Source organism: Salmo trutta, chromosome 25, assembly GCF_901001165.1.
Source record: "Salmo trutta chromosome 25, fSalTru1.1, whole genome shotgun sequence".
Classification (NCBI taxonomy): Eukaryota; Metazoa; Chordata; class Actinopteri; order Salmoniformes; family Salmonidae; genus Salmo; species Salmo trutta.
Window position 1 is genome coordinate 742,788 of NC_042981.1, and position 23,134 is coordinate 765,921.

General features: G+C 47.6%; 1 protein-coding gene across 2 annotated transcripts in view; it reads right to left on the bottom strand.

Annotated features, from left to right (window-relative positions):
• Positions 1-1,143: 1,143 nt before the first annotated feature.
• Positions 1,144-23,134, bottom strand: part of eif2ak3 (eukaryotic translation initiation factor 2-alpha kinase 3) — a 78,931-nt gene continuing 56,940 nt past the window's right edge. The window contains exons 5-17 of one of the 2 annotated variants that reach the window (XM_029712593.1): positions 22,474-22,756; positions 19,378-19,552; positions 18,424-18,552; positions 16,737-16,859; positions 15,808-16,034; positions 15,483-15,595; positions 14,679-14,801; positions 14,442-14,588; positions 11,581-12,385; positions 10,874-11,047; positions 4,562-4,663; positions 3,463-3,525; positions 1,144-1,380 (exon numbers count right to left, since the gene is read on the bottom strand). In XM_029712593.1, the coding sequence (XP_029568453.1) occupies positions 1,195-1,380; positions 3,463-3,525; positions 4,562-4,663; positions 10,874-11,047; positions 11,581-12,385; positions 14,442-14,588; positions 14,679-14,801; positions 15,483-15,595; positions 15,808-16,034; positions 16,737-16,859; positions 18,424-18,552; positions 19,378-19,552; positions 22,474-22,756 (2,650 nt within the window). In that variant the 3' untranslated portion in view covers positions 1,144-1,194. Of the gene's footprint in view, positions 1,381-3,462; positions 3,526-4,561; positions 4,664-10,873; positions 11,048-11,580; positions 12,386-14,441; positions 14,589-14,678; positions 14,802-15,482; positions 15,596-15,801; positions 16,035-16,736; positions 16,860-18,423; positions 18,553-19,377; positions 19,553-22,473; positions 22,757-23,134 lie in introns of both variants that reach the window. The other variant, XM_029712592.1, reaches the window with a different exon arrangement.

Genomic DNA, 23,134 nt, shown 5'->3' on the forward strand with positions numbered 1-23,134 from the left:
TTAACAACATACAATCATTTGCATTTTTTTTTGTTTACTTATTTACAAAAAAAATTGGCAGGGAGAACATTTTGGAAAATTATTGTCCTGCTCTGGCTAGCAACTTAAACAGATTTGACTTTCTACATTTACAACAACAACAAAAAGAAAAGCGTGAGGATTTGTTAGTCCCGGACAGCCCTGTGATCCCCATCGTAACCATGCTATAGAAACATGATCCAGCACCATTCATTCATTCTAGTAGTGGAGTTCAGAGCAGGTCTCCTGGTCCAAGGCAGTTAACACCTCACAAACCTCCTAAGGCCTAAGCAATGCATTTAAAAATCACCTTTAACAGAACAAACAGGAAAAGGGTTTTTCTCCCAAATCAGGCATCTCAGTCTCCAGTTGTCAGTACTAGTTGTCAGTACTAGTTACCAGTACTAGTTACCAGTTGTTAAGGACAGTTCATGTTAGAACAAGGTGTCATCTAGATATGGTTGATATGGTTACAGGATTCAACAGGATTCAACATGAGGGAGAGATTGAATGAACAAACAATGTGAGAGAAGGCTTACTGTAGAAGGCTTACTGTAGTAGGGTTACTGTAGAAGGGTTACTGTAGTAGGGTTACTGTAGTAGGGTTACTGTAGTAGGGTTACTGTAGTAGGGTTACTGTAGTAGGGTTACTGTAGAAGGGTTACTGTAGAAGGGTTACTGTAGAAGGGTTACTGTAGTAGGGTTACTGTAGTAGGGTTACTGTAGAAGTAGGGTTACTGTAGAAGGGTTACTGTAGAAGGGTTACTGTAGTAGGGTTACTGTAGAAGTAGGGTTACTGTAGAAGTAGGGTTACTGTAGAAGTAGGGTTACTGTAGAAGGGTTACTGTAGAAGGGAGATGTCCTACAGGGTCTCTTTGGTGGTGCGTAAGAGGGAGAAGGTGGTTCTGTCTGGAATTAGACTGGGAATGGGGGAACAGGGGGGTGACTGGCGTGTGTATGTGTGTGTGTGTGTGTGTGTGTGTGTATGTGTGTGTGTGTGTGTATGTGTGTGTGTGTGTGTGTGTGTGTTGCGTGTGTGTGTGTTGCGTGTGTGTGTGTGCGTTGCGTGTGTGTGTGTTGCGTGTGTGTGTGTGTATGTTGTGTGTGTGTGTGTGTGTGTGTGTATGTTGCGTGTGTGTGTGTGTGTGTGGGTGTGTATGTTGCGTGTGTGTGTGTTCAGGAAGAGGTGATAGAGGTGCGCGCAGGCCATCCGGCTGACGAGGCGCTGTATGTCCGGGATCGTTGTCGGACCGCCAGGCGACATGGGACTTCCAGTTCCTGAAACAGAGGCTCCTCCGTGATGTCAGCAGCCTCGGGACGCTCCGCCGGGTTCAGGGACAGCATGCTGCGGACCATGCCCAGCTAGAGTACGCAGGAGAGACATCAGGGTACATGACACCACACACTACGATCTGATCACTACGATCTGATCACTACGATCTGATCAATATCAAAACATACACAACTCATCAGATAAAATACTCATTCATTTCTTAAGAGTAGTACATTTTATGCCATGATTGTATTTTATTCCATCTATGATATTATTGTATCAAGCCAGAGAGCCAGCAGAGACAGTAGGAGGGGCCAGACAGACAGCAGAGACAGTAGGAGGCGCCAGACAGACAGCAGAGACAGTAGGAGGCGCCAGACAGACAGCAGAGACAGTAGGAGGCGCCAGACAGACAGCAGAGACAGTAGGAGGCGTCAGACAGACAGTAGGAGGCGCCAGACAGACAGTAGGAGGCGCCAGACAGACAGTAGGAGGCGCCAGACAGACAGCAGAGACAGTAGGAGGCGTCAGACAGACAGTAGGAGGCGCCAGACAGACAGTAGGAGGCGCCAGACAGACAGCACAGACAGTAGGAGGCGCCAGACAGACAGCACAGACAGTAGGAGGCGCCAGACAGACAGCAGAGACAGTAGGAGGCGCCAGACAGACAGCAGAGACAGTAGGAGGCGCCAGACAGACAGCACAGACAGTAGGAGGCGCCAGACAGACAGCAGAGACAGTAGGAGGCGCCAGACAGACAGCACAGACAGTAGGAGGCGCCAGACAGACAGCAGAGACAGTAGGAGGGGCCAGACAGACAGCAGAGACAGTAGGAGGCGCCAGACAGACAGCACAGACAGTAGGAGGGGCCAGACAGACAGCAGAGACAGTAGGAGGGGCCAGACAGACAGCAGAGACAGTAGGAGGTGTCAGACAGACAGCACAGACAGTAGGAGGGGCCAGACAGACAGCACAGACAGTAGGAGGGGCCAGACAGACAGCAGAGACAGTAGGAGGTGTCAGACAGACAGCAGAGACAGTAGGAGGGGCCAGACAGACAGCAGAGACAGTAGGAGGCGCCAGACAGACAGCAGAGACAGTAGGAGGTGTCAGACAGACAGCACAGACAGTAGGAGGCACCAGACAGACAGCAGAGACAGTAGGAGGGGCCAGACAGACAGCAGAGACAGTAGGAGGTGTCAGACAGACAGCACAGACAGTAGGAGGGGCCAGACAGACAGCACAGACAGTAGGAGGGGCCAGACAGACAGCAGAGACAGTAGGAGGTGTCAGACAGACAGCAGAGACAGTAGGAGGGGCCAGACAGACAGCAGAGACAGTAGGAGGCGCCAGACAGACAGCACAGACAGTAGGAGGGGCCAGACAGACAGCAGAGACAGTAGGAGGCGCCAGACAGACAGCAGAGACAGTAGGAGGCGTCAGACAGACAGCAGAGACAGTAGGAGGGGCCAGACAGACAGCAGAGACAGTAGGAGGCGTCAGACAGACAGCAGAGACAGTAGGAGGCGCCAGACAGACAGCACAGACAGTAGGAGGGGCCAGACAGACAGCACAGACAGTAGGAGGCGCCAGACAGACAGCAGAGACAGTAGGAGGCGCCAGACAGACAGTAGGAGGCGCCAGAGAGCCAGCAGAGACAGTAGGAGGCGCCAGACAGACAGCAGAGACAGTAGGAGGCGCCAGACAGACAGCAGAGACAGTAGGAGGCGTCAGACAGACAGCAGAGACAGTAGGAGGCGTCAGACAGACAGCAGAGACAGTAGCAGGCGCCAGACAGACAGCAGAGACAGTGGGAGGGGCCAGACAGACAGTAGAGACAGTAGGAGGCGCCAGAGAGACAGCAGAGACAGTAGGAGGCGCCAGACAGACAGCAGAGACAGTAGGAGGGGCCAGACAGACAGCAGAGACAGTAGGAGGGGCCAGACAGACAGCAGAGACAGTAGGAGGCGCCAGACAGACAGCAGAGACAGTAGGAGGGGCCAGACAGACAGCAGAGACAGTAGGAGGCGCCAGACAGACAGCAGGAGGCGCCAGACAGACAGCAGAGACAGTAGGAGGCGCCAGACAGACAGCAGAGACAGTAGGAGGCGCCAGACAGACAGCAGAGACAGTAGGAGGCGCCAGACAGACAGCAGATGTACACTACTTACCTCCTGGACGTTGTTCTTGGCGAAGACAGCAGGAAACTGCAGCCCTCGGACTTCAGTCAGAGTCTGGAGATAAACATGATACCATAGACAATATATAACTTCAGTCAATCAGGAGATAAAACATGATACTATAGACAATATATAACTTCAGTCAGTCTGGATGAGATAGTACTGTAGTACTACTCACCCTGGTGTGTTTTTATATAGTACTACTCACCCCGGTGAGTTTTTATATAGTACTACTCACCCCGGTGAGTTTTTATATAGTACTACTCACCCCGGTGAGTTTTTATATAGTACTACTCACCCCGGTGCGTTTTTATATAGTACTACTCACCCCGGTGCGTTTTTATATAGTACTACTCACCCCGGTGCGTTTTTATATAGTACTACTCACCCCGGTGCTTTTTTATATAGTACTACTCACCCTGGTGCGTTTTTATATAGTACTACTCACCCTGGTGGGTTTTTATATAGTACTACTCACCCCGGTGGGTTTTTATATAGTACTACTCACCCCGGTGGGTTTTTATATAGTACTACTCACCCCGGTGCGTTTTTATATAGTACTACTCACCCCGGTGCGTTTTTATATAGTACTACTCACCCCGGTGCTTTTTTATATAGTACTACTCACCCTGGTGCTTTTTTATATAGTACTACTCACCCTGGTGAGTTTTATATAGTACTACTCACCCCGGTGCGTTTTTATATAGTACTACTCACCCCGGTGCGTTTTTATATAGTACTACTCACCCCGGTGCGTTTTTATATAGTACTACTCACCCCGGTGCGTTTTTATATAGTACTACTCACCCCGGTGAGTTTTATATAGTACTACTCACCCCGGTGAGTTTTATATAGTACTACTCACCCCGGTGAGTTTTTATATAGTACTACTCACCCTGGTGAGTTTTTATATAGTACTACTCACCCTGGTGAGTTTTTATATAGTACTACTCACCCTGGTGAGTTTTTATATAGTACTACTCACCCTGGTGAGATTTTATATAGTACTACTCACCCCGGTGAGTTTTATATAGTACTATTGACCCTGGTGAGTTTTATATAGTACTACTCACCATTGTGTGGTACTCACCCTGACTCTCTCCATCTGTGTCCTGAAGGGACAGAGCAGTTCAAACAGGATCAGACCCAGAGAGTAGATATCCACTTTGTGAGAGTACAAGTCACCAGATAACTGGAGAGGAGAGAGAACAAGGTTATGGTTACAGTTAGATAGACATCTCTAATCTAGAAGACTACACAGTTCAGGGTAACAGAGTAGATTATCCACTAGGTTATGGTTACAGTTAGATAGACATCTCTAATCTAGAAGACTACACAGTTCAGGGTAACAGAGTAGATTATCCACTCTCTGAGAGTAACGGTTAAGACACAGATAGACATCTTGGTTACATCTCTATTAGACAGCTCTATGAGTCTAAACAGGAGGAGTTACCAGACAGACAATTTACCAGTCTAAAATAACTATTACATTAAACAGGATAGGGTGAACCAGGATGAACCAGGACATGGTGAACCAGGATGAACCAGGACAGGGTGAACCAGGATGAACCAGGACAGGGTGAACCAGGATGAACCAGGACAGGGTGAACCAGGATGAACCAGGATGAACCAGGACAGGGTGAACCAGGACAGGGTAAACCAGGATGAACCAGGATGAACCAGGATGAACCAGGACAGGGTGAACCAGGATGAACCAGGATGAACCAGGACAGGGTGAACCAGGATGAACCACGACAGGGTGAACCAGGACGAACCAGGACAGGGTGAACCAGGACGAACCAGGACAGGGTGAAGCAGGATGAACCAGGATGAACCAGGACAGGGTGAGCTAGGATGAACCAGACCAGGGTGAACCAGGACAGGGTGAACCAGGATGAACCAGACCAGGGTGAACCAGGACAGGATGAACCAGGTGGGGATGAACCAGACCAGGGTGAACCAGGACAGAGTGAGCTAGGATGAACCAGGACAGGGTGAACCAAGTTTAACCAGACCAGGGTGAGCCAGGACAGGGTGAACCAGGTGGGGTTGAACCAGGACAAGATGAAACAAGAAGAACCAGGGAATCCTGGGAGTGTGATTAAAGACGTACACGATACAGTGCATTTGGAAAGTATTCAGAACCCTTGACTTTTTCCACATTCTTATCTCTTACTTTTTTTTGTATTTTCTTAAAACGGCATTGTTGGTTAAGGGCTTGTAAGTTAGCATTTCACTGTAAGGTCTACACCTTTGGATTCGGCACATGTGACAAATACATTTTGATTTCATTTGATTTGAAACATGTCCCAAACCCACTCCTGCGTTGTCTTTGCTGTGTGCTTAGGGTCGTTGTCCTGTTGGAAGGTGAACCTTCGCTCCAGTCTGAGGTCCTGAACGCTCTGGAGCAGGTTTTCATCAAGGATCTTTCTGTACTTTGTTCCGTTCATCTTCCCCTCGATCCTGACTAGTCTCCCAGTCCCTGCCGCTGAAAAACATCCCCAAAGCATGATGCTGCCACCACCATGCTTCCCCGTAGGGATGGTGCCAGGTTTCCTCCAGACGCGACACTTGGCATTCAGGCCAAAGAGTTCAATCTTGGTTTCATCAGACCAGAGAATCTTGTTTCTCATGGTCTGAGAGTCTTTAGGTGCCTTTTGACAAACTCCAAGTGGGCTGTCATGTGCCTTTTACTGAGGAGTGGCTTCCGTCTGGCCACTCTACCATAAAGGCCTGATTGGTGGAGTCCTGCCGAGATGGTTCTCCTTCTGGAATGTTCTCCCATCTCCACAGAGGAACTCTGAAGCTCTGTCAGAGTGACCATCGGGTTCTTGGTCACTTCACTGACCAAGGCCCTTCTCCCCTGATTGCTCAGTTTGGCCGAGCGGCCAGCTCTAGGAAGAGTCTTGGTGGTTCCAAACTTCTTCCATTTAAGAATGATGGAGGCCACTGTGTTCTTGGGGAACTTCAATGCTGCAGACATTTTTTGGTACCCTTCCCCAGATCTGTGCCTCGACACAATCCTGCCTCGGAGCTCTACGGAGAATTCCTTTGACTTCATGGCTTGGTTTTTGTTCTGACAACAGTGGGAATATAAACTCAGCAAAAAAAAATAAACGTCCCTTCTTCAGGACCCTGTCTTTTAAAGATAATTTGTAAAAATCCAAATAACTTCACAGATCTTCATTGTAAAGGGTTTAAACACCGTTTCCCATGCTTGTTCAATGAACCATACACAATTAATGAACATGCACCTGTGGAACGGTCGTTAAGACACTAACAGCTTACAGACGGTAGGCAATTAAGGTCACAGTTATGAAAACTTAGGACACTAAAGAGGCCTTTCTACTGACTCTGAAAAACACCAAAAGAAAGATGCTGCAAGAAGGTATGAGGACTGAAGATGTGGCCAGGGCAATAAATTGCAATGTCCGTACTGTGAGATGCCTAAGACAGCACTACAGGGAGACAGGAAGGACAGCTGATCATCATCGCAGTGGAAGACCACGTGTAACAACACCTGCACAGGATCGGTACATCCGAACATCACACCTGCGGGACACGTACAGGATGGCAACAACAACTGCCCGAGTTACACCAGGAACGCACAATCCCTCCATCAGTGCTCAGACTGTCCGCAATAGGCTGAGAGAGGCTGGACTGAGGGCTTGTAGGCCTGTTGTAAGGCAGGTCCTCACCAGACATCACCGGCAACAACGTCGCCTATGGTCACAAACCCACCATCGCTGGACCAGACAGGACTGGCAAAAAGTGCTCTTCACTGACGAGTCGCCGTTTTGTCTCACCAGGGGTGATGGTCGGATTCATGTTTATCGTCAAACTAATGAGCGTTACACCGAGGCCTGTACTCTGGAGCGGGATCGATTTGGAGGTGGAGGGTCCGTCATGGTCTGGGGCGGTGTGTCACAGCATCATCGGACTGAGCTTGTTGTCATTGCAGGCAATCTCAACGCTGTGCGTTACAGGGAAGACATCTTCCTCCCTCATGTGGTACCCTTCCTGCAGGCACATCTTGACATCACCCTCCAGTATGACAATGCCACCAGCCATACTGCTCGTTCTGTGCATGATTTCCTGCAAGACAGGAATGTCAGTGTTCTGCCATGGCCAGAAGAGCCCGGATCTCAATCCCATTGAGTACGTCTGGGACCTGTTGGATCAGAGGGTGAGGGCTAGGGCCATTCCCCCCAGAAATGTCCGGAAACTTGCAGATGCCTTGGTGGAAGAGTGCGGTAACATCTCACAGCAAGGACTGGCAAATCTGGTGCAGTCCATGAGGAGGAGATGCACTGCAGTACTTAAACTGTTGGGGATAGGGGGCAGTATTTGCACGGCCGGAAAAAAACGTACCCGATTTAATCTGGTTACTACTCCTGCCCAGTAACTAGAATATGCATATAATTGTTTGATTTGGATAGAAAACACCCTAAAGTTTCTAAAACTGTTTGAATGGTGTCTGTGAGTATAACAGAACTCATATGGCAGTCAAAACCCTGAGACAAATCCTGACAGGAAACTGAAATCTGATGTGTGGATATCACTTCAAACATTTGCCATTGAAACACACAGGGGCTTATGAATCATTTAGCACTTCCTAAGGCTTCCACTAGATGTCCCCAGTCTTTACAAAGTGGTTTGAGTCTCCTACTATCAAAACTGACTGAAAGAGAGGCTGTGGAAAGTGGTCACAGGTGGAGAGCCATTTACCATTATGACGCGGCCGCCCATGGCTACCCTCCACTTTCGAAACGTTTTGAAAGACAATGCAAACGTCCCCATGGAATATTATTGAAGCTCTGGTTGAAAAAGGCCCTAAAGATTTATGTTATACAACGTTTGACATGTTTGAACGAACTTAAATGTATTTTTTTCGTGACGACAAGTCCGACTCACCACGGTACATTTTCAGTAGCCTTCGGAGCGCGCTAACAATTGGGACATAAATGATTAACTTTTTCGAACAAAACTACATTTGTTATGGACCTGGGATTCCTAGAAGTGCCTTCTGATAAAGATAATCAAAGGTAAGGGATTATTTACAATAGTATTTTTGATGGTTGATCGTTCCAAGATGGCTCCAACATGTATAGCCTAGCCTATTTTGCTGGGCATACCACGTCGTTTATTGCAAAGTGTGATTTCCCAGTAAAGTTATTTTTAAATCTGGCAAAGCGGTGGCATTCAAGACATGTTAATCTATAAGTCCTTGAATGACAATATTAAATTTTAACAATGTTTTCGAATAGTAATTTTGTAAATTGTTGCGCTGATTCACCGGAAGCATTTGAGGGAAAAGATTTTCTGAATGTCATGCGCCGATGTAAAATGCTGTTTTTATATATAAATATGAACTTTATCGAACAAAAAATGCATGTATTGTGTAACATGATGTCCTAGGATTGTCATCTGATGAAGATTGTCAAAGGTTAGTGCTGCATTTAGCTGTGTTTTGGGTATTTGTGATGCATCTAGTTGCTTTGAAAATGGCTGTGTGATTATTTCTGGCTGGGTTCTCTCCTAACATAATCTAATGTTTTGCTTTTGCTGTAAAGCCTTTTTGAAATCGGACAACGTGGTTCGATTCAGGAGAGGTGTATCTATAAAACGGTGTAAAATAGTCATAAGTTTGAGAAATTGAAGTTATAGCATTTATGAGGTTTTGCATTTCGCACGACGCGATTCCACTGGTTGTTGATTAGGGTGGGACGCAAGCTGGCCCAGACAGGTTAACACAATAACTGTTGGTCTGGAGCTTCATGAAATGGGTTTCCGTGGCCGAGCAGCCACACACAAGCCTAAGATCACCATGCGCAATGCCAAGCGTCGGCTGGAGTGGTGTAAAGCTCGCCGCCATTGGACTCTGGAGCAGTGGAAACGTGTTCTCTGGAGTGATGAATCATGCTTCACCATCTGGCAGTCTGACAAATCTGGGTTTGGCGGATGCCAGGAGAACGTTACCTGCCCCAATGCATAGTGCCAACTGTAAAGTTTGGTGGAGGAGGAATAATGGTCTGGGGCTGTTTTTCATGGTTCGGTCTTGGCCCCTTAGTTCCAGTGAAGGGAAATCATAACGCTACAGCATACAACGACATTCTAGAATATTCTGTGCTTCCAACTTTGTGGCAACAATTTGAAGAAGGACCTGTCCTTCTTTCAGCATGACAATGCCCCTGTGCACAAAGCGAGGTCCATACAGAAATGGTTTGTCGAGATCGGTGTGGAAGAACAAGACTGGCCTGCACAGAGCTCTGACCTCAACCCCATCGAACGCCCAACCTCATTAATGCTCTTGTGGCTGAATGGAAGCAAGTCCCCTCAGCAATGTTCCAACATCTAGTGGAAAGCCTTCCCAGAATAGTGGAGGCTGTTATAGCAGCAAAGGGAGGACCAACTCCATATTAATGACTTCCCAGAAGAGTGGAGGCTGTTATAGCAGCAATGGGGGGACCAACTCCATATTAATGATTTCCCAGAATAGTGGAGGCTGTTATAGCAGCAATGGGGGGACCAACTCCATATTAATGATTTCCCAGAATAGTGGAGGCTGTTATAGCAGCAAAGGGAGGACCAACTCCATATTAATGATTTCCCAGAAGAGTGGAGGCTGTTATAGCAGCAAAGGGAGGACCAACTCCATATTAATGACTTCCCAGAATAGTGGAGGCTGTTATAGCAGCAAAGGGAGGACCAACTCCATATTAATGACTTCCCAGAATAGTGGAGGCTGTTATAGCAGCAAAGGGAGGACCAACTCCATATTAATGACTTCCCAGAATAGTGGAGGCTGTTATAGCAGCAATGGGGGGACCAACTCCATATTAATGATTTCCCAGAATAGTGGAGGCTGTTATAGCAGCAATGGGGGGACCAACTCCATATTAATGACTTCCCAGAATAGTGGAGGCTGTTATAGCAGCAAAGGGAGGACCAACTCCATATTAATGATTTCCCAGAAGAGTGGAGGCTGTTATAGCAGCAATGGGGGGACCAACTCCATATTAATGACTTCCCAGAAGAGTGGAGGCTGTTATAGCAGCAATGGGGGGACCAACTCCATATTAATGACTTCCCAGAAGAGTGGAGGCTGTTATAGCAGCAATGGGGGGACCAACTCCATATTAATGATTTCCCAGAAGAGTGGAGGCTGTTATAGCAGCAAAGGGGGGACCAACTCCATATTAATGACTTCCCAGAAGAGTGGAGGCTGTTATAGCAGCAATGGGGGGACCAACTCCATATTAATGATTTCCCAGAAGAGTGGAGGCTGTTATAGCAGCAAAGGGGGGACCAACTCCATATTAATGACCATGATTTTGGAATGAGATGTTTGACGAGCAGGTGTCCACATACTGTTGGTCATGAAGTGTCTGTTCAGTCTTACCTGCTCTGGGCTCATGTATAGTTTGGTGCCGACTTGTCCAGTGTGACGCGCGTAGCTGGGCATGGGAGTTAGGGGTCCTGAATCATCCTCATCCTCTTCCTGGTCCATGGCTGTCACCAGACCAAAGTCTCCAACCTTCACCACATCATCCACTGTGAAGAAGATATTGGAGGGCTGGGGGAGAGAGGAGAGAGAGGAGGAGAAGAGAGGAGAGGAGAGGAGGGGGAGAGAGGAGAGAGAGGAGGAGAAGAGAGGAGGGGGAGAGAGGAGGGGGAGAGAGGAGGTGAGAGGAGAGAAAGGAGGTGAGAGGAGAGAGAGGTGAGAGGAGGGGGAGAGGAGATAGGAGAGAAAGAAGCATGAGAGGGAGAGGAGAGAGGGAAGGAGGAGAGAGGAGAGAGAAGGAGGAGAGAGAGAAGGAGGAGAGAGGAGAGAGAAGGAGGAGAGAGGAGAGAGAAGGAGGAGAGAGGAGGAGGAGAGAGGAGAGGGAGAGATGAGAGGAGAGGAGGGGGAGAGAGAGAAGGAGGAGAGAGAGGAGGAGGAGGAGAGAGGGAAGGGAGAGAGGAGAGAGGAGGAGGAGAGAGGAGAGGAGAGAGGAGAGGAGGGGGAGAGAGGAGAGGAGGGGGAGAGAGGGAATTGTTAGATACTGGTGAAGGTAGGGCTGGGGATTGTGTGTCCGTCTGTGTGTGTGCATCTTCCTTCCTCCTCACCTTGAGGTCTCTGTGCATCAGGCCCTTGCTGTGGAGGAAGTGAACGGCCTCAGAGATCTGCAGAAATATGCCCAGACACTGAGAACGTTCCCTGTGTTCAGGCAGACATCTCTGAGACATCCAATCCTTCAAGGTGTCTTTACGACACAGCTGCATCTGAATGTACAGGTACACCTTAGGAGAAGGCTGGGGTCTCAGGGTTGGGGGGGTCCGGGAGGGGCTTGGGGCCAGGCAGAGGGAGGTGGGGCGTGGAGGAGAGGAGGAGGAGGGAGGGATGGAGGGGCAGGAGGGTGGGACGGCTACGGGGAAAGGGTCGGTTCTTCTGGTGTGGGAGGAGGAGGAGCTAGCCTTCTCAGTGAGTGGGGTATTGGCCAATACGGAGGCTTCTGAGGGGGTCATGACCTCAGGGTCAGGGTCGGCGTCACGGTCGCAGCCCGAGTCCTCGAAGACGATGTCAAAGGAGGACGAGGTGCAGTCGCTTGGGCCGCGGGGGGGGCATAGCTCAAAGGAGTGGGGCGTGTCTGAAGTCGAAGCCTCCGGGTCTGGTTGGCTATCCAGCTCTGACATCATACTGTCCTGACCAATCAGCAGGGGGAAGGGGAGATCAGTCCCGACTCTGAAGTCCCCGCAGCCAAATCCCATGGCCCCGCCTGCAGATCTGGAGAGCATGGATTGGTCGCGGTCAGTCATGAAGGCCCCGTCCGGGCCAGACGCAGAACTCACAGGGCTGGAGACGGAAGAGATGGGCACTTTGACAGACAGCACCTCCATGTGGTCGGGGGAGCTCAGTGGCCAGTCGGTAGTGCTGAGAGAGAGAGAGAGAGGAGAGGAAATATTATGATCGACATCATCCTACTTCATACATTTTAGGAATTGGAAACGGCTTCAACCATCATTAAACAAGATGGAGACAAGAATCAATGAGTTCTAGAAACATACAGTTGAAGTCGGATGTTTACATTCAACTCAGCCAAATAACATTTTTAACTCAGTTTTTCACAATTCCTGAAATTTAATCCTCGTAAAAATTCCCTGTCTTAGGTCAGTTAGGATCACCACTTTATTTTAAGAATGTGAAATGTCAGAATAATAGTAGAGAGAATGATTTATTTCAGCTTTTATTTATTTCATCACATTCCCAGTGGGTCAGAAGTTTACATACACTCAATTAGTATTTGGTTCGATTGCCTAAATTGTTTAACTTGGGTCAAACTTTTCGGGTAGCCTTCCACAAGCTTCCCACAATAAATTGGGTGAATTTTGGCCCATTCCTCCTGACAGAGCTGGTGTAAGTGAGTCAGGTTTGTAGGCCTCCTTGCTCGCACATGCTTTGTCAGTTCTGCCCACAAATTTTCTATATAATTGAGGTCAGGGCTTTGTGATGGCCACTCCAATACCTTGACTTTGTTGTCCTTAAGCCATTTTGCCACAACTTTGGAAGTATGCTTGGGGTCATTGTCCATTTGGAAGATCCATTTGGGGCCAAGCTTTAACTTCCTGACTGATGTCTTGAGATGTTGCTTCAATATATCCACATAATTTTCCATCCTCATGATGCCATCTATTTTGTGAAGTGCACCAGTCCCTCCTGCAGAAAAGCACCCCCACAACATGATGCTGCCACCCCCGTGCTTCACATTCGGGGATGGGGTTCTTCGGCTTGCAAGCCTCCCACTTTTTCCTCCAAACATAACGATGGTCATTATGGCCAAACAGTTCTATTTTTGTTTCATCAGACCAGAGGACATTTCTCCAAAAAGTACGATCTTTGTCCCCATGTGCAGTTGCAAACCGTAGTCTGGCTTTTTTATGGCGGTTTGGAGCAGTGGCTTCTTCCTTGCTGAGCGGCCTTTCAGGTTATGTCGATATTGGACTCGTTTTACTGTGGATATATATACTTTTGTACCTGTTTCCTCCAGCATCTTCTCAAGGTCCTTTGCTGTTGTTCTGGGATTGATTTGCACTTTTCGCACCAAAGTGCGTTCATCTCTAGGAGACAGAACGCGTCTCCTTCCTGAGCGGTATGACGGCTGTGTGGTCCCATGGTGTTTATACTTGCGTACTATTGTTTGTACAGATGAACGTGGTACCTTCAGGCGTTTGGAAATTGCTCCCAAGGATGAACCAGAATGGTGGAGGGCTACAATTTTTTTTCTGAGGTCTTGGCTGATATCTTTTGATTTTCCCAAGATGTCAAGCAAAGAGGCACTGAGTTTGAAGGTAGGCCTTGAAATCCATCCACAGGTACACCTCCAATTGACTCAAATGATGTCAATTAGCCTATCAGAAGCTTCTAAAGCCATGACATCATTTTCTGGAATTTTCCAAGCTGTTTAAAGTCACAGTCAACTTAGTGTATGTAAACTTCTGACTCACTGGAATTGTGATGCAGTGAATTATAAGTGAAATAATCTGTCTGTAAACAATTGTTGGAAAAATGACTTGTGTCATGCACAAAGTAGATGTCCTAACCGACTTGCCAGAACTATAGTTTGTTAACAAGAAATTTTTGGAGTGGTTGAAAAACGAGTTTTAATGACTCCAACCTAAGTGTATGTAAACTTCCCACTACAACTGTATGTTTGACTCTCACTCAATTAACAGCTGTCCATTTCTAACAAAAAGTTCCCCCAGCCAGGCCTTAGGGGGGGCTCTCCTGCCTGGTGTTACACTGTAATAGTTCCTACCTCTCCTCCAGCCAGCGCTGGTCCTGTCCCTCCTGCCAGCCCTCTGGAGGGCTCTCCTGCCTGGTGTTACACTGTAATAGTTCCTACCTCTCCTCCAGCCAGCGCTGGTCCAGTCCCTCCTGCCAGCCCTCTGGAGGGCTCACCTGCCTGGTGTTACACTGTAATAGTTCCTACCTCTCCTCCAGCCAGCGCTGGTCCTGTCCCTCCTGCCAGCCCTCTGGAGGGCTCTCCTGCCAGGCGTTGAAGTACCGGATGATCCCTGGATGTTCCAGCTTGGCCAGAGCCTTCACCTCTCTCATCACCTTCTCCCTGGCTAGCTCTCTGTTGGGTAAGAGCTGGTCAATACACAGGCTAGTGGGTTCAGTAAAAACACAGGTAACCTCTGGTTCGTGACAACGCTGAAGACGTTACCTGTTGGGAAGTCGTATCCTCTTGATGGCATAGTTACAGTCGTCCACCTGGTTCCGAGCTTCGAACACGACACCAAACCCTCCTCGACCCAGACACTGAACGGGCTCAAAGTCTGTCAGGTACCTGGGAGATGGACAGAAGACAGGATGACTCTAATGTCGAATGGACACAGAGATTTGACCCTTGATCTTACGGACAAATGTATGAACAAAGTGGTCCGTGTTCTATCAGCTACTATACAGTATGAATACTGGGGGGGGGGGCTATCAGCTACTATACAGTATGAATACTGGGGGGGGGGGCTATCAGCTACTATACAGTATGAATACTGGGGGGGGGGCTATCAGCTACTATACAGTATGAATACTGGGGGGGCTATCAGCTACTATACAGTATGAATACTGGGGGGGGGCTATCAGCTACTATACAGTATGAATACTGGGGGGGGGGCTATCAGCTACTATACAGTATGAATACTGGGGGGGCTATCAGCTACTATACAGTATGAATACTGGGGGGGGGGGCTATCAGCTACTATACAGTATGAATACTGGGGGGGCTATCAGCTACTATACAGTATGAATACTGGGGGGGGGGGGCTATCAGCTACTATACAGTATGAATACTGGGGGGGCTATCAGCTACTATACAGTATGAATACTGGGGGGGCTATCAGCTACTATACAGTATGAATACTGGGGGGGGGGCTATCAGCTACCATACAGTACGAGTCGGGTTCCATGTTGGACGTAGCCTCAGTGAATCAGTCGTCAGGTCTGTTTTAATGTCAACACCGTACGATACCTGGAGACGTATTCACTGGGGCGGATCTCCATGACAACAGCCTCTTTGGGTTCGGCCACCTCAAGGTCATACTTGCTGTCGGTCTGACACTGAGTCTCCGACTCCTTGCGTTGCTACGGAGATCAGGATAGAGACGGGATTATTAATTAACATCGATCCAGAAACAACAATAAACAATAACAGAAATACACTTCTGAAAGCCCATTTCCCCCACCCCTCTTATGTACACAGGGTCGTATTCACTAGATACCAAACAGACGAAGAAAACCAAACTGAGACGTGTAATTTCCTGTATGTGGCTGACATGATGTGGTCGTACCCGTACATATTCGACCGGGGCAGTAGGGTGGAAGAACTTCCTGACTATATATGTGGTAGCAGCGATACAGAACACCATGGTCCCTAGGATCTCTTTCCACCAAGGCAGTAACAGAACCGGATCCTTCCTCCTCCTCCTCTCCACCGCAGCACCTCCATCCTTCAGCAGAGACACCTCCGCCACGCCGCGTCGCCCACGGTAACGCTTACTGTACGGGAAGTAGTACCCGTTGTCTGGGGAACAGAGAGAGGAACCAGTCAATTAATAAATCAAATCAATCAACAACTCAATAACTTGTACTATTATAAATCAACAAAACAACAATGCATTTCCATGTCATTTTTAACAATATGGTAAAACAAGAACAGGTGGTTAGGATTTTATACTGGTTAAATAATGACAAAAAAGCCAGTCTAACAGACAGTATTATAGGAGGTTATAACATGTTATAACAGTAGGTTCTAACCATACGGGTACTGCAGGACTGACAGTATAATAGGAGGTTATAACATGTTATAACAGTAGGTTCTAACCATACGGGTACTGCAGGACTGACAGTATAATAGGAGGTTATAACATGTTATAACAGTAGGTTCTAACCATACGGGTACTGCAGGACTGACAGTATAATAGGAGGTTATAACATGTTATAACAGTAGGTTCTAACCATTCGGGTACTGCAGGACTGACAGTATAATAGGAGGTTATAACATGTTATAACAGTAGGTTCTAACCATACGGGTACTGCAGGACAGACAGTATAATAGGAGGTTATAACATGTTATAACAGTAGGTTCTTACCATACGGGTACTGCAGGACAGACAGTATAATAGGAGGTTATAACATGTTATAACAGTAGGTTCTTACCATACGGGTACTGAAGGACTGACAGTATAATAGGAGGTTATAACATGTTATAACAGTAGGTTCTTACCATACGGGTACTGAAGGACTGACAGAGCGCCGTTGCTGTATTCTTCATGAGAGAACTTGTCGTTGTTCAGACACTTGTCAAACTCATCAGAACCAACCAGCACAGGAGTCCGAGATGGAGAATCTGCATGAAAGAGATACTGCATTAAAACTCATTACAGACAACAGGCTGGACATCACTCCAGACAGCAGGCTGGACATCACTCCAGACGGCAACCTGGATATCACTCCAGACAACAGGCTGGATATCACTCCAGACGGCAACCTGGATATCACTCCAGACGGCAACCTGGACATCACTCCAGACGGCAACCTGGACATCACTCCAGACGGCAGGCTGGACACCACTCCAGACGGCAGGCTGGACACCACTCCAGACGGCAGGCTGGACACCACTCCAGACGGCAGGCTGGACACCACTCCAGACGGCAGGCTGGACACCACTCCAGACGGCAGGCTGGACACCACTCCAGACGGCAGGCTGGACACCACTCCAGACGGCAGGCTGGACACCTCTCCAGACGGCAACCTGGATATCGCTCCAGACGGCAACCTGGATATCGCTCCAGACGGCAACCTGGATACCGCTCCAGACGGCAACCTGGATATCGCTCCAGACGGCAACCTGGATATCGCTCCAGACGGCAACCTGGATATCGCTCCAGACGGCAACCTGGATATCGCTCCAGACGGCAACCTGGATATCGCTCCAGACGGCAACCTGGATATCGCTCCAGACGGCAACCTGGATATCGCTCCAGACGGCAACCTGGATATCGCTCCAGACGGCAACCTGGATATCGCTCCAGACGGCAACCTGGATATCGCTCCAGACGGCAACCTGGATATCACTCCAGACGGCAACCTGGATATCACTCCAGACGGCAACCTGGATAACACTCCAGACGGCAACCTGGATATCACTCCAGACGGCAACCTGGATATCACTCCAGACGGCAACCTGGATATCACTCCAGACGGCAACCTGGATATCACTCCAGACGGCAACCTGGATATCACTCCAGACGGCAACCTGGATATCACTCCAGACGGCAACCTGGATATCACTCCAGACGGCAACCTGGATATCACTCCAGACGGCAACCTGGATATCACTCCAGACGGCAGGCTGGATATCACTCCAGACGGCAACCTGGATATCACTCCAGACGGCAACCTGGATATCACTCCAGACGGCAGGCTGGATATCACTCCAGACGGCAACCTGGATATCACTCCAGACGGCAGGCTGGATATCACTCCAGACGGCAACCTGGATATCACTCCAGACGGCAGGCTGGATATCACTCCAGACGGCAGGCTGGATATCACTCCAGACGGCAGGCTGGATATCACTCCAGACGGCAGGCTGGATATCACTCCAGACGGCAACCTGGATATCACTCTAGACGGCAACCTGGATATCACTCTAGACGGCAACCTGGATATCACTCCAGACGGCAACCTGGATATCACTCTAGACGGCAACCTGGATATCACTCCAGACGGCAACCTGGATATCACTCCAGACGGCAACCTGGATATCACTCCAGACAGCAGGCTGGATATCACTCCAGATAGATAACAGTCTATTTATCTATTTAAGGGAACATGGATGGAGTGTGGTTCTCTCAGTCATTAAAGTGTCATTAAAGTTACGGTAATGATATACTCATAGAAGTACGTACGTATGAGGGGTTTCCATCTGATGGTCGGGATGTTGTCCGGGTCTGGTCCGGGCCCGTTTAGGGCTTTAGATGGGAACTTTTCTGAGATCTTGACGGACGACTGCAGGTACAGCTGGCCCTGATACATACCTGGGAAGGGAAAAGGTTAGCACTAACACTGACAACCAATCACAGGACCTGGGGGGAGAGGTATGCACTGACAACCAATCACAGGACCTGGGGGGAGAGGCTTAGCACTGACAACCAATCACAGGACCTGGGGGGAGAGGCTTAGCACTGACAACCAATCACAGGACCTGGGGGGAGAGGCTTAGCACTGACAACCAATCACAGGACCTGGGGGGAGAGGCTTAGCACTGACAACCAATCACAGGACCTGGGGGGAGAGGCTTAGCACTGACAACCAATCACAGGACCTGGGGGGAGAGGCTTAGCACTGACAACCAATCACAGGACCTGGGGGGAGAGGCTTAGCACTGACAACCAATCACAAGACCTGGGGGGAGAGGCTTAGCACTGACAACCAATCACAGGACCTGGGGGAGAGGCTTAGCACTGACAACCAATCACAGGACCTGGGGGGAGAGGCTTAACACTGACAACCAATCACAGGACCTGGGGGAGTAACAGCGATACAAAGTCTTCCTTATTTAAAAACCATCTCCAGCTTTGTGAGAAAGTCAATCCGCCTGAGAACCATCTGGTGAGTCTGCTAGCAGCTGATAACATGATGTCTACCTTGAGACCTTATTCTGATCTACTGCAGGAACAGATATAATTAAAAATCGCTCCCCCATCCCGTAGTGACTGGCGGTACAGTGTCTGTGACAGACATCAGACTGTTACCTATCGTGTTTGGTTACCCAAGTATACGCTGGTCTCTGTAGCTCCCCCGTAGTGACTGTGTAAGCCTATGGTGTCTGGTTTAGGGGTCATAGGTCAGGGGTTACATACCCAGGTAAACGCTGGACTCCGTAGCTCCACGCGCCGCCTCCATAATGTCCTCGTCGTCCTCCTCCTGCTGCTCCTCCGCATCAGGACGACTGCTGTAAGGCGTGTCATCAAACAGGCTGATGGCCGTTACCTTCCCTCCGCCAACCAACCAGGCAGAGGCTATGGGCGTGCAGAACTACATGGAGGAAAACGAGCGTTAACGCTAGGCTGAACACTGAAATAGAGAGGTTGGAGATCGCCTGGTCACAGATCTGTTTGTGCTGTTTTGACAACGACCATAGGAGTTCTCAAGACAGAACAAATACATCTGGGATCAGGCTAGGTTGGAATAATAACACTAGAACCACTATAGTCAGGCTAGGTTGGAATAATAACACTAGAACCGCCATAAACAAAAAGACAATGACGTTTGAAAATATCTGCCATGTCCTGCTCCTTCCTTGACTTTTATTGAATTTACTAGAGCTCAATTACCGTAATTTCTATTAGCTCTATTACCGTAATTTCTATTAGCTCTATTACCGTAATTTCCGGACTATTCAGCGCACCTGAATATAAGCCGCACCCACTGAATTAAAAAAATATATATATATTTTGAACATAAATAAGCCGCACATGTCTATAAGCCGCAGGTGCCTACCGGTACATTGAAACAAATGAACTTTCCACAGGCTTTAACGAAACACGGCTTGTAACAAAAAATAAATAGGCTTTAACGAAACACGGCTTGTAACAAAAATAAATAGGGTTTAACGAAACACGGCTTGTAACAAAAAATACAAAATTAGCAGTAAACAGTAGCCTACCAAGAAAGTCATTGGTCACTATCTTCCTCCTCCTGTGCACTGAAACCACTGAAGTCATCTCCTTTCAAAAAAAATTTGAAAGCAGGAAAAATCCATATATTAGCCGCGTCATTGTTTAAGCCGCGAGCTTCAAAAGGTGGAGAAAAAAAGTTGCGGCTTATAGTCCGGAAATTACGGTAATAATCAAATGGATTGTAGAAAAATCAAAAACATGCTGTGTTGCAGTAGGCCTTCAGAATAATAATACACATATCCTGGACTCTATCTAGCGAAGGCAAACGATGTCAGCCCACTGAATGACAAATGGACGATAACTGTGCAAGTTACTTCACAATGTAATTGTATAGTAGCCTGCACATTGAAACGACACCTGAACTATAAGGGAAACGATTATCACACATTTAAAGAGAGTTACCCTACGAACAAGATGAAATGGACAACAATCTGATTATTGTTACAAATTGTACATGAAGAGATAACTGCATTTTGTAATTGATAGATGCAGAGAAAGGAGCATCGCTTTATCAAATCCTCCTTCAGTCACATGCAGGTAAAACATTGTGATTTCTATATAGAATCTGAAAGACCATATTCTGCCGTTTCTATGACACGTCACTTTGTCACTTTTTCCACACACACACACACACACACACACAAAAAACAAACAAACAAAAAACCGTGCTGTCCATGCATTCAGCACATGACCAGTTGCGCGGCAGCATTGCTCTGGCTACTGAGCAAAACATTTTTTAAATAAAATAAAATAAATAAAAAGTGTAACATAATAAACTTCCAATTAAAATACTCTATTCTGTGGTCAGTGGATGAATGGAAGACAGAAACCAGATAGAAGTCACATGCATGTGACTTCAATGAACTGGATGATGAGGAGGGTGATTTCATTTAGAACAACAGCGTAATGACAATCAAGAACAGTGGGCGGTATAAGCTGTTCCCAGACCAGCTTTCCTCCAGGACTGTTAATAGGTTCTTATAGATGTATAAATTACCTGCTGTTCCCAGACCAGCTTTCCTCCAGGACTGTTAATAGGTTCTTATAGATGTATAAATTACCTGCTGTTCCCAGACCAGCTTTCCTCCAGGACTGTTAATAGGTTCTTATAGATGTATAAATTACCTGCTGTTCCCAGACCAGCTTTCCTCCAGGACTGTTAATAGGTTCTTATAGATGTATAAATTACCTGCTGTTCCCAGACCAGCTTTCCTCCAGGACTATTAATAGGTTCTTACAGATGTATAAATTACCTGCTGTTCCCAGACCAGCTTTCCTCCAGGACTGTTAATAGGTTCTTATAGATGTATAAATTACCTGCTGTTCCCAGACCAGCTTTCCTCCAGGACTATTAATAGGTTCTTACAGATGTATAAATTACCTGCTGTTCCCAGACCAGCTTTCCTCCAGGACTGTTAATAGGTTCTTATAGATGTATAAATTACCTGCTGTTCCCAGACCAGCTTTCCTCCAGGACTGTTAATAGGTTCTTATAGATGTATAAATTACCTGCTGTTCCCAGACCAGCTTTCCTCCAGGACTGTTAATAGGTTCTTATAGATGTATAAATTACCTGCTGTTCCCAGACCAGCTTTCCTCCAGGACTGTTAATAGGTTCTTATAGATGTATAAATTACCTGCTGTTCCCAGACCAGCTTTCCTCCAGGACTGTTAATAGGTTCTTATAGATGTATAAATTACCTGCTGTTCCCAGACCAGCTTTCCTCCAGGACTGTTAATAGGTTCTTATAGATGTATAAATTACCTGCTGTTCCCAGACCAGCTTTCCTCCAGGACTGTTAATAGGTTCTTATAGATGTATAAATTACCTGCTGTTCCCAGACCAGCTTTCCTCCAGGACTATTAATAGGTTCTTACAGATGTATAAATTACCTGCTGTTCCCAGACCAGCTTTCCTCCAGGACTGTTAATAGGTTCTTATAGATGTATAAATTACCTGCTGTTCCCAGACCAGCTTTCCTCCAGGACTATTAATAGGTTCTTACAGATGTATAAATTACCTGCTGTTCCCAGACCAGCTTTCCTCCAGGACTGTTAATAGGTTCTTATAGATGTATAAATTACCTGCTGTTCCCAGACCAGCTTTCCTCCAGGACTGTTAATAGGTTCTTACAGATGTATAAATTACCTGCTGTTCCCAGACCAACTTTCCTCCAGGACTATTAATAGGTTCTTATAGATGTATAAATTACCTGCTGTTCCCAGACCAGCTTTCCTCCAGGACTGTTAATAGGTTCTTACAGATGTATAAAATACCTGCTGTTCCCAGACCAGCTTTCCTCCAGGCTGGGTGCTGAAGGCCATCACCTTCCAGTCAGGAACAGAGACCTTGATGACTAGGTCTGGTATCCCAGACCCGGGTGTGTCAGTGTGTCTGTGGTTATCTGTGGTCTCCTCCATGATAACCTTCTGCCCACTGCTCCTCTGCTCTTCCTTCCACATGGCCTCGCCGCTCGCCATCTCTCCCTCCAGGAAGTTGCTGGTCAGCTGTTTTTCGGGAACAAACCTCAACTCAAAGCTCCCCACGCTAAAGTTCCACCTAGAGAGAGAGAACCAGAATGTTACAGTTCCACCTAGAGAGGGAGAGAGAGAGAGAACCAGTATGTTACAGTTCCACCTAGAGAGAGAACCAGAATGTTACAGTTCCACCTAGAGAGGGAGAGAGAGAGAGAACCAGTATGTTACAGTTCCACCTAGAGAGAGAACCAGAATGTTACAGTTCCACCTAGAGAGAGAGAACCAGAATGTTACAGTTCCACCTAGAGAGAGAGAGAGAACCAGAATGTTACAGTTCCACCTAGAGAGAGAACCAGAATGTTACAGTTCCACCTAGAGAGAGAGAGAACCAGAATGATACAGTTCCACCTAGAGAGAGAACCAGAATGTTACAGTTCCACCTAGAGAGAGAGAGAGAGAG